The sequence below is a fragment of the Peromyscus californicus genome, unplaced genomic scaffold (genome assembly GCF_007827085.1).
Source record: "Peromyscus californicus insignis strain IS unplaced genomic scaffold, ASM782708v3 Scaffold_11__1_contigs__length_118956290, whole genome shotgun sequence".
Classification (NCBI taxonomy): Eukaryota; Metazoa; Chordata; class Mammalia; order Rodentia; family Cricetidae; genus Peromyscus; species Peromyscus californicus.
In genome coordinates this window covers 89,930,866-89,946,386 of record NW_026294402.1, presented here as the reverse complement: position 1 = coordinate 89,946,386, position 15,521 = coordinate 89,930,866, and the positions used below count along the sequence as shown (strand labels likewise).

The window sequence follows — 15,521 nt, the reverse complement described above, 5'->3', positions numbered from 1 at the left end:
TAACTTAAAGGGAAAGTGTTATAAATGTACTTACTTATATATGGAACTAGGGATTTTCACAATATCCTCTAGCCCTTTGCAATAATAAAATGACTTTCAATGATAATGTCCAAGTTAGCGGAGTTAGAAGATAGGTCTGTTTCCTTGGAAACATTATTTAAAGATCTGATAAAATCTTTAGAAACTTAAACTTTTCATTTAATTCAGTAAAAAAATTCTTCAGGGTAAAACATGAAAAATAAGAGGGGGAAAAAAAACATTGTTCATTATAATAATGGCCAAGAATCCTGTGGCATTCCCATCCCAGAGCTTAGGTAAAGGTGTTTCTGGATTCAAGAGTAGAAATGTAAATTGGTTTAGATTAAAGAGGAAGGTACTGGCTACAATAGCAGAAATGCAGAGGTTGGTTAGACTTCGGGACTCTTTGAGCCAGTAGTTCCCCTCCCCACCCCACCGCCATTAGTGCTTTGCCATTTGTAACACGCCAACTACAGCCAAAGCTGATTCTCCTCTTAGTTACAGTGCCGGTTATGACAGAGGGTTCATCCTCTCAATCACTTTCAGAAAAAGCTGTTGATTCTGAAAGCCTAATTAACTTAGGCTCGAGTAAATTCCTTGTGGTAATAGGATAGAACTGCTCCGTTCATCTTAGACGGCCCCGGGACAAGGGCTTTTTTAGATACTTGTTTTTCTTAGCTACCCCTTCACCGTCAACGTTTTATAATTGTGGGTGTTTTGCCTACGTGTAAGTCTATGCACCACATGCATGCCTAGTGCCTGTGGAGGTCAGAAGAGGGCTTCGATCCCTTGGAACTGGAGTTAAAGATAGTTGTAAGCCCCCACATGAGTGCTGGGGATTGAATCCAGGTCCTTTGGAAGAGCAGCCAGTGCTATTTAACTGCTCAGTCATCTCTCCAGCCCTTTCCTATGAATTTTTAATATGTAGCTATATTGTACCTCTGGTTATGTGTTGTATTCTTTACACATAAGGTTTGTTTCGAATGCATGATTTACACTCAGTGCAGGTTCATTCCTAGCGCACTGGATGGTAAGAGCTTTCCTTGAAGCTCATGTCCGCATGAAAGCTATGGACACAGCAAAACTATGAGTTCTGTTAAAATTGAGAGAGCTAAGGAGTGGGCCAGTTTGGGGTAGGCAAGCAATAGAGGCCATTATTCAAGCTGAGAACAACAGATCATCTGTCCCTGAGCAGGCAAGCTACAAAATCAGTTCCCGTCAGGATTTTTTATTTTAACTCCAATAGTCTATCCCCTAATTTTTAATTTTCAATTTTAAGTCCATTTTTAATTCACTCTGGAAGTAGCTGCAAATGGAGTATCTTGGTTGTTAGTGTTAGACTGTCACAGTTCAAATACTTTGTAGTTATTGGCTGTGTTAGCCCTTTGATCTTTTGGACTTATGCACTTCATCATTAAAAGAGGATATTGTTCATTTGTTTCTGGGATGTTGGAGTGAAAAATAATGACAAATAAAACATTTAAATCACTAAGAATGCTGTCTTTATAAATGTGAGGGTCCCTTTCATTTGACTGCTCTTTCTGAAAATACTAACTGAAGTCTTAGGAATTTATGGTCCACAAAAAATAAAATTATTAATTTAAAATGCATCAACTCCATCTCAAAGTTGTTTTCTATAGAATAGATGTTACAGTTGGCACAAGTAGGAACTATCACACCCATAAATCATATTCAGGTCTGGGGCAACTCTCTATACAATATAATTTACTTGAAGACTGAAGGAAAATCATATTTAAATGGTTTATTATATGTGTTGGTTGCAAAAAAGTTTAATATTAAGTACAAAGAAAATGTATAGGTTAGTTTCAGTTATGTGACTATGACCAGAAGAGTCTGACATTTGTGAAAATTAAAGGTAAGATGTTCATGCATGTTTATCTTTATTTCCTAGGATAAATCTATTAGTACAAGTTTGCCTGTTTTAGATTTAATAGATGCCATTGCACCAAATGCGGTTCGTCAGGAAATGATCAAGAGAGAAAACCTTACTGATGAAGACAAACTGAACAATGCTAAGTAAGCTCTTCTGGTTTATATTAGACCACAGTGACCTTCTCGTCACCTAAAATCTCACAAGAGACATTTTTACCTTTTAAAGTCCAATTTGTACGGGGAATATGATTTTTAAAAGATCACATCCTAAACCTTTTTGTAAAGTTAATCTCATAAAAAGGTTCTTCTCTTAAAATGTATTAATCAAAAACATGGTAGAGCCGGGCGGTGGTGGCGCACGCCTTTAATCCCAGCACTCGGGAGGCAGAGCCAGGCGGATCTCTGTGAGTTCGAGGCCAGCCTGGACTACCAAGTGAGTTCCAGGAAAGGCGCAAAGCTACACAGAGAAACCCTGTCTCGAAAAAACCAAAAAAAAAAAAAAAAAAAAAAAAAAAAAAAAAAAAAAAAAAAAAAAAAAAAAAAAAAACATGGTAGATAACAAATCCCAAGATGTCTTTCTTGTATTTTCAAGGTACGCCATTTCAGTTGCTCGGAAGATTGGTGCCCGGATCTATGCTCTACCTGATGACCTCGTAGATGTCAAACCAAAGATGGTTATGACAGTGTTTGCCTGCTTAATGGGAAAAGGACTGAACAGACTCAAATGATGAAACATCTACTATGATCTGCCACATTAAACACATTGAATGTCTCAGTTTACAGAAATTTGAAATGTAGTGGGTATAAAATCAGAGTGTCTATGCTCAAAATAGTTCTGTATTCAGAAATGAATAATATCCTGTCCACACTAGTTAGAATTTGTCAACCTTTTTGGATAACACAATTACTTTAACAATCAATACCAATACAGGAATATCAAGCTGCTATTTCATAATTGAATTATTTTATTTCCTAAAGGTCTTACCAAAATAAGACTAATCATTCTTTTTCATAGCTTGAAAAAGACCTGTATAAAGTTTTGTCAGGTCCTGCTATTAAATGTGTTTGGATTTTTTTGAAGTGTTATTTAATTTTGATCACAAATATACCTAAAGTCATAATCCAACTTAATTCTCTTGTTTTTTTCCCCATGTAAAGTGATCTAAAACTGTAACCTTTCTGTAAATTTCTATCTCGTATAAAAATTTAAAAAGATAAGTATAGTTCATCAACATTAAACTTTTTTAATATGAAAACTGATTCTTGAGTAAACCCCAAGGTTCACTCTCTTGCATAAGCTGTAGGAACTTTTAAAGTTTGACTGTAACTGCTTTGCTACTTTACATGTCCTGGTTTGATAATATAGCTTTATTTCTGACATGTAGCATAATACTAAAGGTTGGTAAGATTTTACATGTATGTATTTCCCTAAAACATCTGAATTACCCAGGTTTTCTTAAATGGTATGTATTAAGTGGTCAGCTAGCCAGTAAGTATTTATTTTGCCCCTACAATGTGTGTGACACCTTTCAGCTTGTGGATATTGGATATGTGAAGGTATCTTTTACAAATATTAATTATGAACGTGCATGTAGTTATTTTTCACCTAATTCCTTTCAAAGTACTTGCAGCCAAACACTGGATAGAACATCTCAACAGACATTGATATGGCCCTGTTAGCATCACATTACACTTACTAGTTTCAGTACTAGTCGTAATGATGCCTACAGAAATAGAATATGCCCACCGAATAACTTTAGTAGAAAGCCTATAAAAGCTAACGTCCGTCATAGTTTCATGTTTTTCACAGCCCTGTGTAAACTGGAGATATTTAAGGGTTGTGTTCCTTAGGAAGAGTTAAAACTTGAAACCTCTTTTCCTCAGAATTTTTAGCGGTAGAGAAATCTGGCTCATAGGTGAAGCCGGAAATATGTTCCCATCTTCCACTTTAGTGCCAGCGAGCAATCCTACTATGCAAGGAAAGTGCTGCACTCATCTCTGTGTGAATGAGTTGTCTACATCCTCCTCTTCCACTGATCAAAACAGACTATGTGAAGAGGGAGAGTGTCTGTGTGTTTAGGGTAGACTTTTTTTTAATGAAATACTAACAGGTGGAGTTCTTAAAATATATTCTTCTACAAGAGATTTCTTTGCCTTTTATATTTTGATGATTGTTTTCTTATATGAAGATGTAAGTATGCTTTTGCTCTTTTTCTGAGATTATTGAAATCATGCTTCTTTGATTTTTTTCACCATAATATTTACTAAGATAATCTGATTTACATGGAATTTAGTACTTTAAAGTGTTCTTTTTCTCACAAAGTATATTTAATAAAATGCTGTGTATGTATAATGTGTATTTATTTCATTTAAAGAATTATATAGAACCTTAGTTCCCATAAAAGAATACAACACCTAAATGAAGTAATACAAAAACTTTATTCCTTTGTAGGTGAGATTTTTTTTTTTTATTTCATATAAGAAAAAAAAATTAGGGGTTAGAGAGATAGCTCAGCGGTTAAGAGCACTGGCTACTCTTCCAGAAGATCCTGGTTCAATTCCTAACACCCACATGGCAGTTCACAACTGTCTGTAACTCCAGTTCCAAGGGATCCAGCATCTTTACACACAGACATACACGCAAGCAAAACACCAATGCATATAAAATAAAAATAAATAATTTTTTTTTTTTTTTTTTTTTGGTTTTTCGAGACAGGGTTTCTCAGTGTAGTTTTGCGCCTTTCCTGGGACTCACTTGGTAGTCCAGGCTGGCCTCGAACTCACAGAGATCCGCCTGGCTCTGCCTCCCGAGTGCTGGGATTAAAGGCGTGCGCCACCACCGCCCGGCTTTTTTTTTTTTTTTTTTTTTTTTTAACAAGATTTATTTATTTGTATACATGTATCCCTGCAAGCCAGAAGAGGGCGCCAGACTCATTACAGATGGTTGTGAGCCTCCATGTGGTTGCTGGGAATTGAACTCAGGACCTTTGGAAGAGCAAGCAGTGCTCTTAACCTCTGAGCCATCTCTCCAACCCCAAAAATAAATAATTTTTTTAAATAGAAAAATATAAATTATAAAATTTTAATGTTTTTATCATTGTGTGTGGATGATGTGTATATATGGGCATGCATGCATACAAATGTGGAGCTCAGAAGACAAATTTGTGGAGTCGGTTTTTTCCTTACACCTTTATGGGAATTAAACTCAGGTTTTCACCAGGACGTGGTAGCACACATCTTTAATCCAAGCACTCGACAGGCAAAGGCAGGCAAATCTAGAGGCTAGCTTGGTCTAAGGAGCAAGTTCCAGGACAACCAGGGCTACACTGAGAAACCCAGTCTCGACAAATCAACAAAAACAAACTCTCAGGTCTTTAAGTTTGCAGAAACAGCACTTTTATCTACCGAACCATCTCACTGGCCCTCACTTGAAGAATTTTATTAAAGACTAACTACATGATTATGGTAAATTTAGTTTGTGATGAAATAATTTGAATGAATAAAATTCACTAGCACAAATCTATTGTCTCCAATGTTCAAATCCTACATGAGATTCTTGGGATTTTGCTAAGAAAAATATAGACAGTCTTTTGACCTAAATCCTAGTGGAGACAGTAATTCAGTGAAGAAATAGCAATAAATAAAGTTAGAAAGAGTGGTAATGGAAGAAAGAAGCAGAGTTTTCCCGTCCCTGGAGCTGCTTCCAAACTACCACACAGAGACTTATATTAATTGTAAATGTCCAGCCAATAGCTCAGGCTTATTACTAACTAGCTCTTTACATTTTAAGTTAACCCATATTCCTTATTTACGCTCTGCCACGTGGCAGTACGTTTATTAGCATGGCATGTTCATCTCCCACTGCGTCTGGCTGGTGAATCCTGACTCCAACACTCCCCTTCCCAGCATTCTCAATTTGGCTTTCCTGCCTAATTTTATCCTGTTCAGCTATTGGCCAGTCAGCTTCTTCATTAATCCAATCACAGCAACAAATCTTCACAGTGTACAAAAGGATTATTCCACAGCAGCTACAGTCTGATTTGGGAGCAGAGGGGGAGATTATTTGGATAGTTAGGCAAGGTCTCTCTAAGGATGTTTTGTTTTGGACTGTGTTCAGTGGGGCAAACAAATGCAAATAAAGTAGTAGATACTATGAAAAAGAAAGAGACAGATGCAGCCCTTAGAGTAGCAAAGGGGAGGAGGACATTGAAAAATATAAAAAGTTCTGTCTTACTTGTAGGACTAGATGTAAATCAGAATTTCTTTCCCTTCTCTGGAGTTGTGATTGCTCTTTTTTTTTTTTTTTTTAACCTCTGACTTGGAGTTGCTTAGAGTAATGTGCTACTTTTGGGTTTTGCATTCCATTGCTCATCATAACTCCACCACTGGTCTTCTTATCATCTATGCAAAATATGTAAGTGATGTTAGAATGATCCAATTTATGCTGGCCAAGCAGTTTATTAAGAAGAAAAAAGAAGATAGTCTGTAACTGAGACAATCCAAAAACCCAAGGTGTATTATAACACCAGATTGCCGAAAGTAGACTCTCTAATGCTTTAGAAGGTCTCCTAAGATTACTACCAAAGTGGGTTGGGATTCTCTCAAATCTTAGAAATCAACCCAGGCCCAATAGGAGTTTTTTGGATAAAGAATCTGTGTGTAGGGCTGTGAGCCCTTTGAATTCTTTAACCTCAAATACATTTTGGATAGGTCAGGGTTAGAGTTCTGCTACTGGCTAAATATTTTTCTGATCAATAAAATATGCAAGTACACACACAGAAGTAAACATGTTCTGTTTCCACTGGCCTCAGTTGAGCCATTTGGAAATTTCATCAAATACATAAACTAGAAACTGTATGTAACATTACGGAATAATGGGGAGATCATCTAGAAACAAAGCCAGAGTGACTCTAGAGACTATTTTAAAGTAAACACGTAGAAAAAAGAATGTTTGAAAAGATGTCTTTGGCATCTACTAAGGCCTTTTAGTGAACATCTAAAGAGAATGTTGATTTAAAAAATTAGGAAATTAAAATGTTGGTAGAGAAAGTAACGGGACAAAGCAGCCTGTATGGGAGAGGAAATATTGCCCTCAAATTTAAGATACTCCTAAGTAAATTTATTCATTGTCTTAAAAATCTAAAACTTAAACTCAAGGTTCAGATTTTCCCCTAGCATTGACTGTAGGAAACAGTAGGAATTATTAAAAAGATGCAATTTCAAGTCACACTTGCTATGTGTCAGTCAGCTGATGTCTAAATAACAAATCTCTTAAAATTAGATGTGATCCATGTAATGCAATGGTTATAGGTCACCTTTGACTTACATATGAATACATGTGTATAAAATAACTTCAGTAATATCAGGAATGTTAGACCATAGTAGATCATAAGAAATTTTTTCAGGACTTTTAGGAACAAGGGTAACGTAAACACAAACTCCCAAATTCGGTGGCTTGGCCGGGCTCTAGGACAATTCCGTAGGGGAATTTCAACAAAACATTAATTCCTCAAAAGCTCAATGGCACACTGCCCCGTATTTACTTTCTATGCTGCAGCAGCAGCAGCAGCTACAAGCAGCAGCAAATTACCTCAAATCCACAACCTAAGAACAGAGGCCGGGCTATTCCCATGCCCCTTCTTGGGTGCTCAAAGATGCTGCAGAGGCGCTAGGCGACTGACATGGGAGGCGCGTCAGGCCTGGAGCCCCGCCCACCGGCCCCGACAGACCCCGCCCACTCGAGCCGGGCTTCGCCGCAAGCCCCGCCCCGGTGCCGTCGCCTCCGCGGGCTGAGGATGACGTGAGGAGCGGGCGGCGGCGGCGGCGGCGGCGGCGGCGGCGGCGGCGGCGGCGGCGAGCCTCTGCCTCCTGCGGGTGCAGCTGGGCCAGCGGTTCCCACAGCCCCGGAGCCAGCCGTGCTGCGCAGCGCACCGCCGAGCTCCTCCGCCGCCGGCGGCCCCCTCCCTCCCTCCCAGGCCGGGCCGCCCCCTGCGCGGCCCCTGCGGCTCCTGGCACGGCCCCGCGCTCAGCTGCCGCCCTGGCGCGCTCCACTCTGTCGTCCCCGGACGGGCGCGGGCCAGCTCGACCGGGGCGCCGGCGGCTGGGCAGAGGGCGCTGGCCCCGGGGCCGCGCGGGCGCGGCCACCAACCTGGGGCTGTCCGTGGAGGGCGAGTGCTGGTTCCGGGGAGAGGCGACGCCCTTCGGGGCCAACGGGCCGCAGGCAGATGTGGCCGTGGGAACGACTCACCCGTTTTCCAGCTCTGGGGCGGGGCTGGGGTCGGGGTCGGCGCCCATGGGGGCCCCGCCTCCGTCCCCTGGCCTGCCCCCGTCGTGGGCCGCGATGATGGCGGCCCTGTACCCGAGCACGGACCTCTCGGGCGTCTCCTCCTCCTCCCTGCCTTCCTCCCCATCCTCCTCGTCGCCCAACGAAGTGATGGCGCTGAAGGATGTGCGGGAGGTGAAGGAGGAGAACACCCTGAATGAGAAGCTTTTCTTGCTGGCGTGCGACAAGGGTGAGAGCTTAGGCCCTTTTCTCCGCCCCTTGGACCCCCTAAGACTCACTCCCTGGGTCCTGCCCCTGCCTCGACTTACTCCCGGCCCTCCCGCTTTTTCTTGCGCGCAGCGGCTACTCCCATACCTGTAAGGCCGGCAGGACTTCTGCCAGATTGAGCATGAGCCAGCAGGCAGGTAGGGCGGGGGCGGTGGACGCCTCCAGGTGGGATGTTTTGGTTGCTAGTTGGGAGCCCTGATCCCAAAGTTGCGCCTCTTCTGCCACTGATAAACTCCAGGCTGGAGTCCTTCCTTTGGGAGCCAGAGACGAGTTTTGGACCTTCTAATTAGAAAACTCTGTTAATTTCCCTTATGATGTCTCCTATTTATGGATTGTCACCTTGCATTTTTGTTTTGTTTTAAAGACTTTCCCCCTGTTTAGCATCAACCACCAGTGCCTTAGCCTGTTACAGTTGAGTAGACTTAGGTATTTATTCCATTGTCCTTAAGCAGAAATAACATGAAATAAGGACAAGACAGGAAAAATCCTGCCCTAGCTGCCAAAACTTTCCCCAAACCTATGGAACCCCTTTGAGTGTTGGTACTTTTTTTAAATTAGGGAGAAAGGTTTATTGCTTCAGAGAGTTGGTGGGAGGCAAAGGTAGTGAAAAGTATAGGTAAAATATGTGGAATGTATTGTTTTGAATCTAGAAACTGGTCACTTTATGGCCACATGAAAAGCATGCTTTCAAGTCATGCGTTATAATAAAGGAATGGGAACTTGATTGCTTTCAGAGTGCTTTTATCTCCTAAAAAAAGCTACTAAAAAAATTCTCATCCCTCGATTCAGCAGTTTGTTGTGCAAAGGCTGTGTTGTTCATTTAGGAAAACTTTGTTAGAACCATACAGACTTCCGAAACCTAATTCTCAAGGCCACCCTGTACTATGGGAAAACTAGTTACAGATGTTTTTGGTTTTGTTTGCATGTATATGTTTAAGTCAACAACAGTCTCCTTAACCTCCTAAAGCATTTGAAATAGTTTTTCATTTTTTACACGACACTTGATCTTAGCCAAGCCAGAAAGCAATTGTATATGCAACCTTTTGAAAACACATTGACATATAAACAAAGTCCACTTATGTCTATTGCCAACTCACTTTTATGATTTATGTGATAATATTAAATAATAAACATTTGTTAAAATCTACCATAGACATCTTTGACCAATCTTAGAAATATAAAGAAATATAAAATATGTCTAAAATGTCACAAAACCTATGATCTGTGGATATTTTAAAGTACATAATTTTCCCCAAGTGCGTTGCCCAAGTTGTTTCCCTCAAAAACTGTCCAAAAGGAGAAAGGAAATGATTGTGTTGTATTACAGTAGTCAAGAACCATTGATTTACTCTAGTTAATTGTGTGGTTATTTAAAAGTACGTTAGGAAAGGGAATTTGATATTCTTGTCAAACTGAGAACAGAGAAGTGTTGTAATAAAATATGATTGGAGTAAGTATTTTTGTGATACATAAATTTAGAATGGTTGCATGAGATTTCTCAAAAGGAGTTTTAATTATAAAATTTTTATAAACTGTCCATAGTACCTGTTTAAGCAGCTTGAGATCTATCTATCTACCTACCTACCTACCTGAAAACAGGGATCTGAGATATATGTATGTATGTATATACATATATATATATATATATGTGTGTGTGTGTGTGTGTGTGTGTGTGTGTGTGAAGTCATCACTATGCTTTATTGCTCTGATTATAGTTGAAGGAATTAAAATAATTTATTTTAGAAAAGGCATCCATATTTGGATGTACTAGTTGGAAATTAACTCTTATCTGTATGGGTAGTTTATAAACTTGGTTTTCTGTGTAAATTTAAAAAGCAAGCATGGTATCTTTAATAGCCCCAGAGAAACTCAACTAGTTTCATTTAATAATCCTTTCTACGTGTATGAAGTATTCATAGAATAGTCTTCTAAAATAAAAGCTAGCGATTTCTAAAAGCTAGAGATTCCTAAAAGCTAGAGATTCCTAAAAGAAAATTAGCAGAGATGAGGTGGTTGTATGTATTTTAGTGAATGAATGGCCATTTAAAATGAGTAGTGTACAGATTAAGGAGTAAACAAAATAGGAAAGGGATAGATTTTATGGTTTGGAATAACTAGCTTTTATGTAAATTAATTCCATAAATCTAGGTAATTGCTGATCCAAGTATTAGTCAATTAGTAATGGTTCTTATGGGTCATCAAAATAGACCAGAATCATCTCAAAGCTAACCTATGGTTCTTTTTTTATATTAAAAAAATAAAAAATGAATCGAAAGTTTCTGTTCCATTGATATAAAGCACAGTTTTAATATAAACCTACCGGATTAAATTCTTACAAATTATATATATATACATATATATATGTATATATATACATATATATATGTGTATATATATGTGTGTGTGTGTATATATATATATGAACTCTTTATAGTCAAAAAGGCTGAAATCCAGATACAAAAGCTGAACAAGAGCTGACAATAAATGAGTTGTCTTATTAATATTAAGAAGACCACCATGTTTTTCTTTTTTCCTCTCTTATTGAGAGTTAGTGTGGTAATTACCCTATTTAATTTGTGGAAGCCTATGATTCCCTCAGGCCTCTTGGCTGCTGAATGGGTAAATAATGTTTTAGGAGCACTAAACTTAAGTATAAGTCTTAATTTTTTTCTCATTTAAAGTGTTAGGTAGATACCTTTAAAACATTCGTGAATGTAAGCTTTTTGATTTGTTGATGTCAGTAATCAGAGCTTATGCCAAATAAGGAAGAATGAAAGTATTTGCTCTCTGCCAGTGCTGCATGTGGGGTATTTCCAGAAAATTCATATTTTCATTAGTAGTCCCTTCTGGACATTCCACTATGGAGTTAGAGAGGGTATGGGAGGGCAGAATTTCACCTGTACCCCTGGATTCATCCTAGTTTGTGTCTGTCAGTCACCTTTGTGGAAGGCTTGCTACATTATAAGGAAGGTTATTTTAAGTTCTGCAGAAGCTTTGTGTACCTTGGAGCTCAGGATGCTTTCAAAATGTGCAACATTTCCTCGAGATTATATGCCACTGTTGTATTAACACCTCACTTAATATGTTTATATAGTACTTTCTTTCTATTTTTGCTGTTTGGAAGAGATTTGAAGGGTGTCAGGTGAGGGAGGAGAGTGGTTTGGATAATTAAAATGCAGAGTACCAAGTGTTGCTGAGAAGTTTTGTGTAGATAGGCAGCACCTAATATAAAGATATGTACGATGAGGGAAAATAATTTGCAGAAAGGAGGGATGATGAGAGCATAATTAGCATTAAGAGTATTGGGGTTACTATAGGCATCGTTCTATACTGCTCACAAAGTATCACTAGTTACAGAGCCTGTGCATTCTGTCTGTACAGGGGGTCTTTGTAAATCCCCCAAGTTTTAGAGTGTGCTAGTTGAGAAGTGTAGCCATAGGGAGTGGTTCACAGTTACTTTAATGAAAGATGAGCGAGCAGCTAGCTGCCTTACTGACTTATATAGTGACCTCACAGTGTGTTTCTTTTTCTTATTTCTAATTTGCTGCTCTTTGCCATGCTATCAAAATATACGCATGAAGTTCTTAATTGTGTTAAGGCATTGAACAAAAATTGTTATTAATGAGTTACCGACTACATCCATATTCTTTAGGAATTTTTCTATAATAAAGATGTTTTCTTGTGCAGTAGTAAGGAACAGTAGGGTAAAAAGATGTATATTTGTGTATATAATAGATCTTTCTGAGCAAGTGTTCAATTTAACTTAAATTTCCCATATGAAATTTGGAAGATAGGATATTCCTAGTACAGAGCTCGCTCGCTCTCTCTTCTGGGAAGTTAAAAACCAATGATCCAAGTGAAACCTCAGTGCGTTGTGTGTTATGAGGCTGACAGGTTAACTCTGATGCACCGGCACTGTTGCAGTCTGAGCTCCTCTTGCCCTTTATAGTACTGTAAATGTCTTCTTCAGACTGATCCGTCATTAGTGATGCTGAGAAGTCTAAGACTAGGAGTAGTATTTTAATACAGGTAATGAGAAATTCAAATAGTATTTAGAAGGAATAAATGATAACATTAAAAATCCAAAGGGAATGATTAGGACTAAAAGTTTCCAGTACCATATCAATTATTTATGAGTTCAGTAGAATTTCTTTGGGTTCCAAAGCTTTTTCCTCTTTCTCTATTTTTTTTTTTTTTTTTTTTTTTTTTTTTTTGGTTTTTCGAGACAGGGTTTCTCTGTGTAGCTTTGCGCCCTTCCTGGAACTCACTTGGTAGTCCAGGCTGGCCTCGAACTCACAGAGATCCGCCTGGCTCTGCCTCCCGAGTGCTGGGACTCTTTCTCTATTTTTAATATTAATCGGGAATTTTTTTTTTTTTCTAAGACCGAGTTTCTCTGTGTAGCCCTGGCTACCCTGGAACTTGCTTTGTAGACCAGGCTGGCCTCAAATTCAGAGATCTACCTGCCTCTGCTTCCTGAGTACAGGGATTAAAGGTGTGGGACACCACCACCTGGCTTAATTGGGAATATTTTAAGTAGAATGTTATAACTCCAAAGTTTTTTTGTTTTTGTAGAAAGTTTTTTTGAAAAGATTTATAATTTTTTTAATATAAAAGTGTCCCACACTTCACAACTAGCCTCAAGTTCTGTTTGGTTAGTATAAAGTTTAAAAACTGATCAGCTTTTTTGTGAGAGTTGTGGGGGTCGGGATTTTTAGACAGAATCTTGGTCTGTAGTCCAGTTTGGCCTGGAACTCGCTGTGTAAGTAGCCTAGGCTGGCCTCAAACTTGTAGCAGTCCTTCTGCTTCTGCCACCTGGGTGCTGAAACTATAGGCATGAGCTACCACATGTAGCAAATAAATGATGAAATTTATCATCACATTAGAAAGTCAAATGAGAAGCCAGTGAGGAATAGAGAATCATCTTTACTAACTAACATTGTGACATTTCTCTACTGTATCTCTCTGAAGGATTTATCAGAGTTGGGCAGAGTGAATTTATTGCTGAGGATCTCTGGGATTACCTTGATATTTTGTATACTATCTTATTTGCTGGCCCAATTTCCAATGGGCTTTATAGAACTTGGTAAAAATTATGTCCGTTGAGGATGTTAGGAAATTGTAAAGTTGATATGCTTTGAATTTTACAGAATGGATTGAAGAGGTAAGGCTAGAACATGGTGACCAACTGATCCATAAGCTAAATCTAGTTATTTAGTCTGTGAGCTAAGACTGGCTTTTACATTTTACATTTCAAATACTTAAAAATATTTCTAATTAAAAGAATGGTATTTTAAAACATAAAAATTCTATAAATTTCAAAGTTTTATTGGAACACGCCCTCAGTTGTTTCCATATTGTCCGTGCCTGCTTTGGTGGGAAAGGGCTTGGGTAATTGTGACTGAGATATCATGTCCACAAAACCTAGCGTATTTTACTGTCTGGCCCTTTTTCAGAACTCTTTTGTTGACCCCCGGTGTTAAAGTAGAAAGCATTGTATGAGTAATAATACAGAAAAGAGCCCAGTGTGAACGGAATCCAAGTTCATTTTGTACAGAAGCAGCTAGTTTAAAGGGTTAGAGAGGAATGTGAGCAGGGGTTCCATAGAGTCAGGGCAGGGAAAAATTATAAAACAGCGGGGGAAGTGTACAAAAAGTGGATGGTTGATTTGTGTGAAACTAGTGTGGATTTGTTACCTGGCGCTAAAAGCAGTTAAATGGCTGTGTTTTCACAGGGCCCAGGAAATGGGCCCTGTCTTCAGTGTTCAGATGAACACAGAGCCATGACTTCCCTCAGGCATGTATGTGCCCAGGATCATGCTAGTGATGCAACCTAGAGCTGTTAGAAAGTGTGTTAAAGGAAATGTTCTGTTCATATCTTAAGGGCTAAGATTGAAGCCTCAAAGCGGGGGGGGGGGGGGGGGGGGGGGGGGGGGGGGGGGGGGGCGGGGTGTGTGAACATTAGCTTGCTTAGGATTTGGTCAAAGAGAAAATCTTTTTCAGTAGGTGTATCAGTTAGGAGGCTGTTTCACTGTCCAAAAGGATTGGTAACGGTTTGGATGAGGGTTAGCTGTGTTCACAGGGACAGGTGAATGAGTACAGGAGGTACTTGAGATCGGACTGAGATGACCTGCTGTTGCATTGGTGCACTGCCTATGGAATAAACTGAAAAATATTTCTGTTTTATTTGTTGAACAAAGACAACTAGGGGCTAGGGGTGGCAGATAAAGTGTCTGCTCTGGAAACCTGAAGAGTTTGGATCTCCAGCCTTCATGTAAAGAGCAGAGTGTGTTGATATGTCTGTAACGCTGGGCAGTCGAATCCATGGAGCTCAGTGGCAGCCAGTCTAGCCAGTCAGTGAACTCTGAGCTCAGGGAGAAAGCCTGTCCAGGGGGGGGGGGGGAGTAGAGAGCAGTAGAGGAAGACACCCAATCTGGACCTCTAGCCTCCACATTCGGTACACCCACACACACAGGAACACACACGTAAACCCACAGACACCCAATTAAAAATGAAATTTAAAAACAGCTATGCCATCAAAAAAGTAAGCAAATTATATTGCTTTTCCAAAAACAAGAGATATGACTTGCAAGCAACTTCATTATGAAAGAAAACATCATCTGGCTTAGCAGGTGTTTTGTCTCACATCTGGGCTATTAGCTAGCCTCCTGTCTAAGTTTTCTAACCTTTTCACACTTGCGTTCATCCTCACAGTTAACAGTTGTTCTAGTCTTTACAGCATATCACTTTAAATGACTTGTAGATTTAGTAATGGCTGAAAATACTACAGAATTAATGAAGCGCATTGACCTTAGATTTAGGAAGCCTATTGAGTTCCAAGAAGGTGAATTCAAATGAATGACCTTCACCTAGATATAGCAGGATAACAAAGCGGAGTTTTATGAGTAGTGTTTTCTTATCCTTATGCTTAGAATCAAATGTGTCTGAAATAGTTTTAAATATTTTTTAGCAATAGTGATGTCATTTGAGTGGATTATTTGGCCCTCTTGGCACAGCTCAAGACTAAGAACATCACTTCATCAGTGGAATTTAAATGTTAGTGC

At 39.3% G+C, this 15,521-nt stretch overlaps 2 protein-coding genes across 13 annotated transcripts in view; both read left to right on the top strand.

The window, feature by feature from the left end:
- The window catches only part of Pls1 (plastin 1), a 110,091-nt gene extending 105,827 nt beyond the window's left edge, over window positions 1-4,264 (top strand). For 4 of the 7 annotated variants that reach the window (XM_052717177.1, XM_052717161.1, XM_052717171.1 and 1 more), the window contains 2 exons: window positions 1,931-2,055; window positions 2,504-4,264. In XM_052717177.1, the coding sequence (XP_052573137.1) occupies window positions 1,931-2,055; window positions 2,504-2,639 (261 nt within the window). In that variant the 3' untranslated portion in view covers window positions 2,640-4,264. Of the gene's footprint in view, window positions 1-1,930; window positions 2,056-2,503 lie in introns of those variants that run through there. The other 3 variants (XM_052717194.1, XM_052717188.1, XM_052717181.1) reach the window with 2 other exon arrangements.
- A 3,815-nt stretch (window positions 4,265-8,079) lies between these two features.
- The window catches only part of Trpc1 (transient receptor potential cation channel subfamily C member 1), a 56,211-nt gene continuing 48,769 nt past the window's right edge, over window positions 8,080-15,521 (top strand). For 2 of the 6 annotated variants that reach the window (XM_052717131.1, XM_052717123.1), the window contains exon 1: window positions 8,080-8,423. In XM_052717131.1, coding sequence (XP_052573091.1) covers window positions 8,204-8,423 — 220 coding nt within the window. In that variant the 5' untranslated portion in view covers window positions 8,080-8,203. The remainder of the gene's footprint in view (window positions 8,424-15,521) is intronic. The other 4 variants (XM_052717113.1, XM_052717102.1, XM_052717150.1 and 1 more) reach the window with 2 other exon arrangements.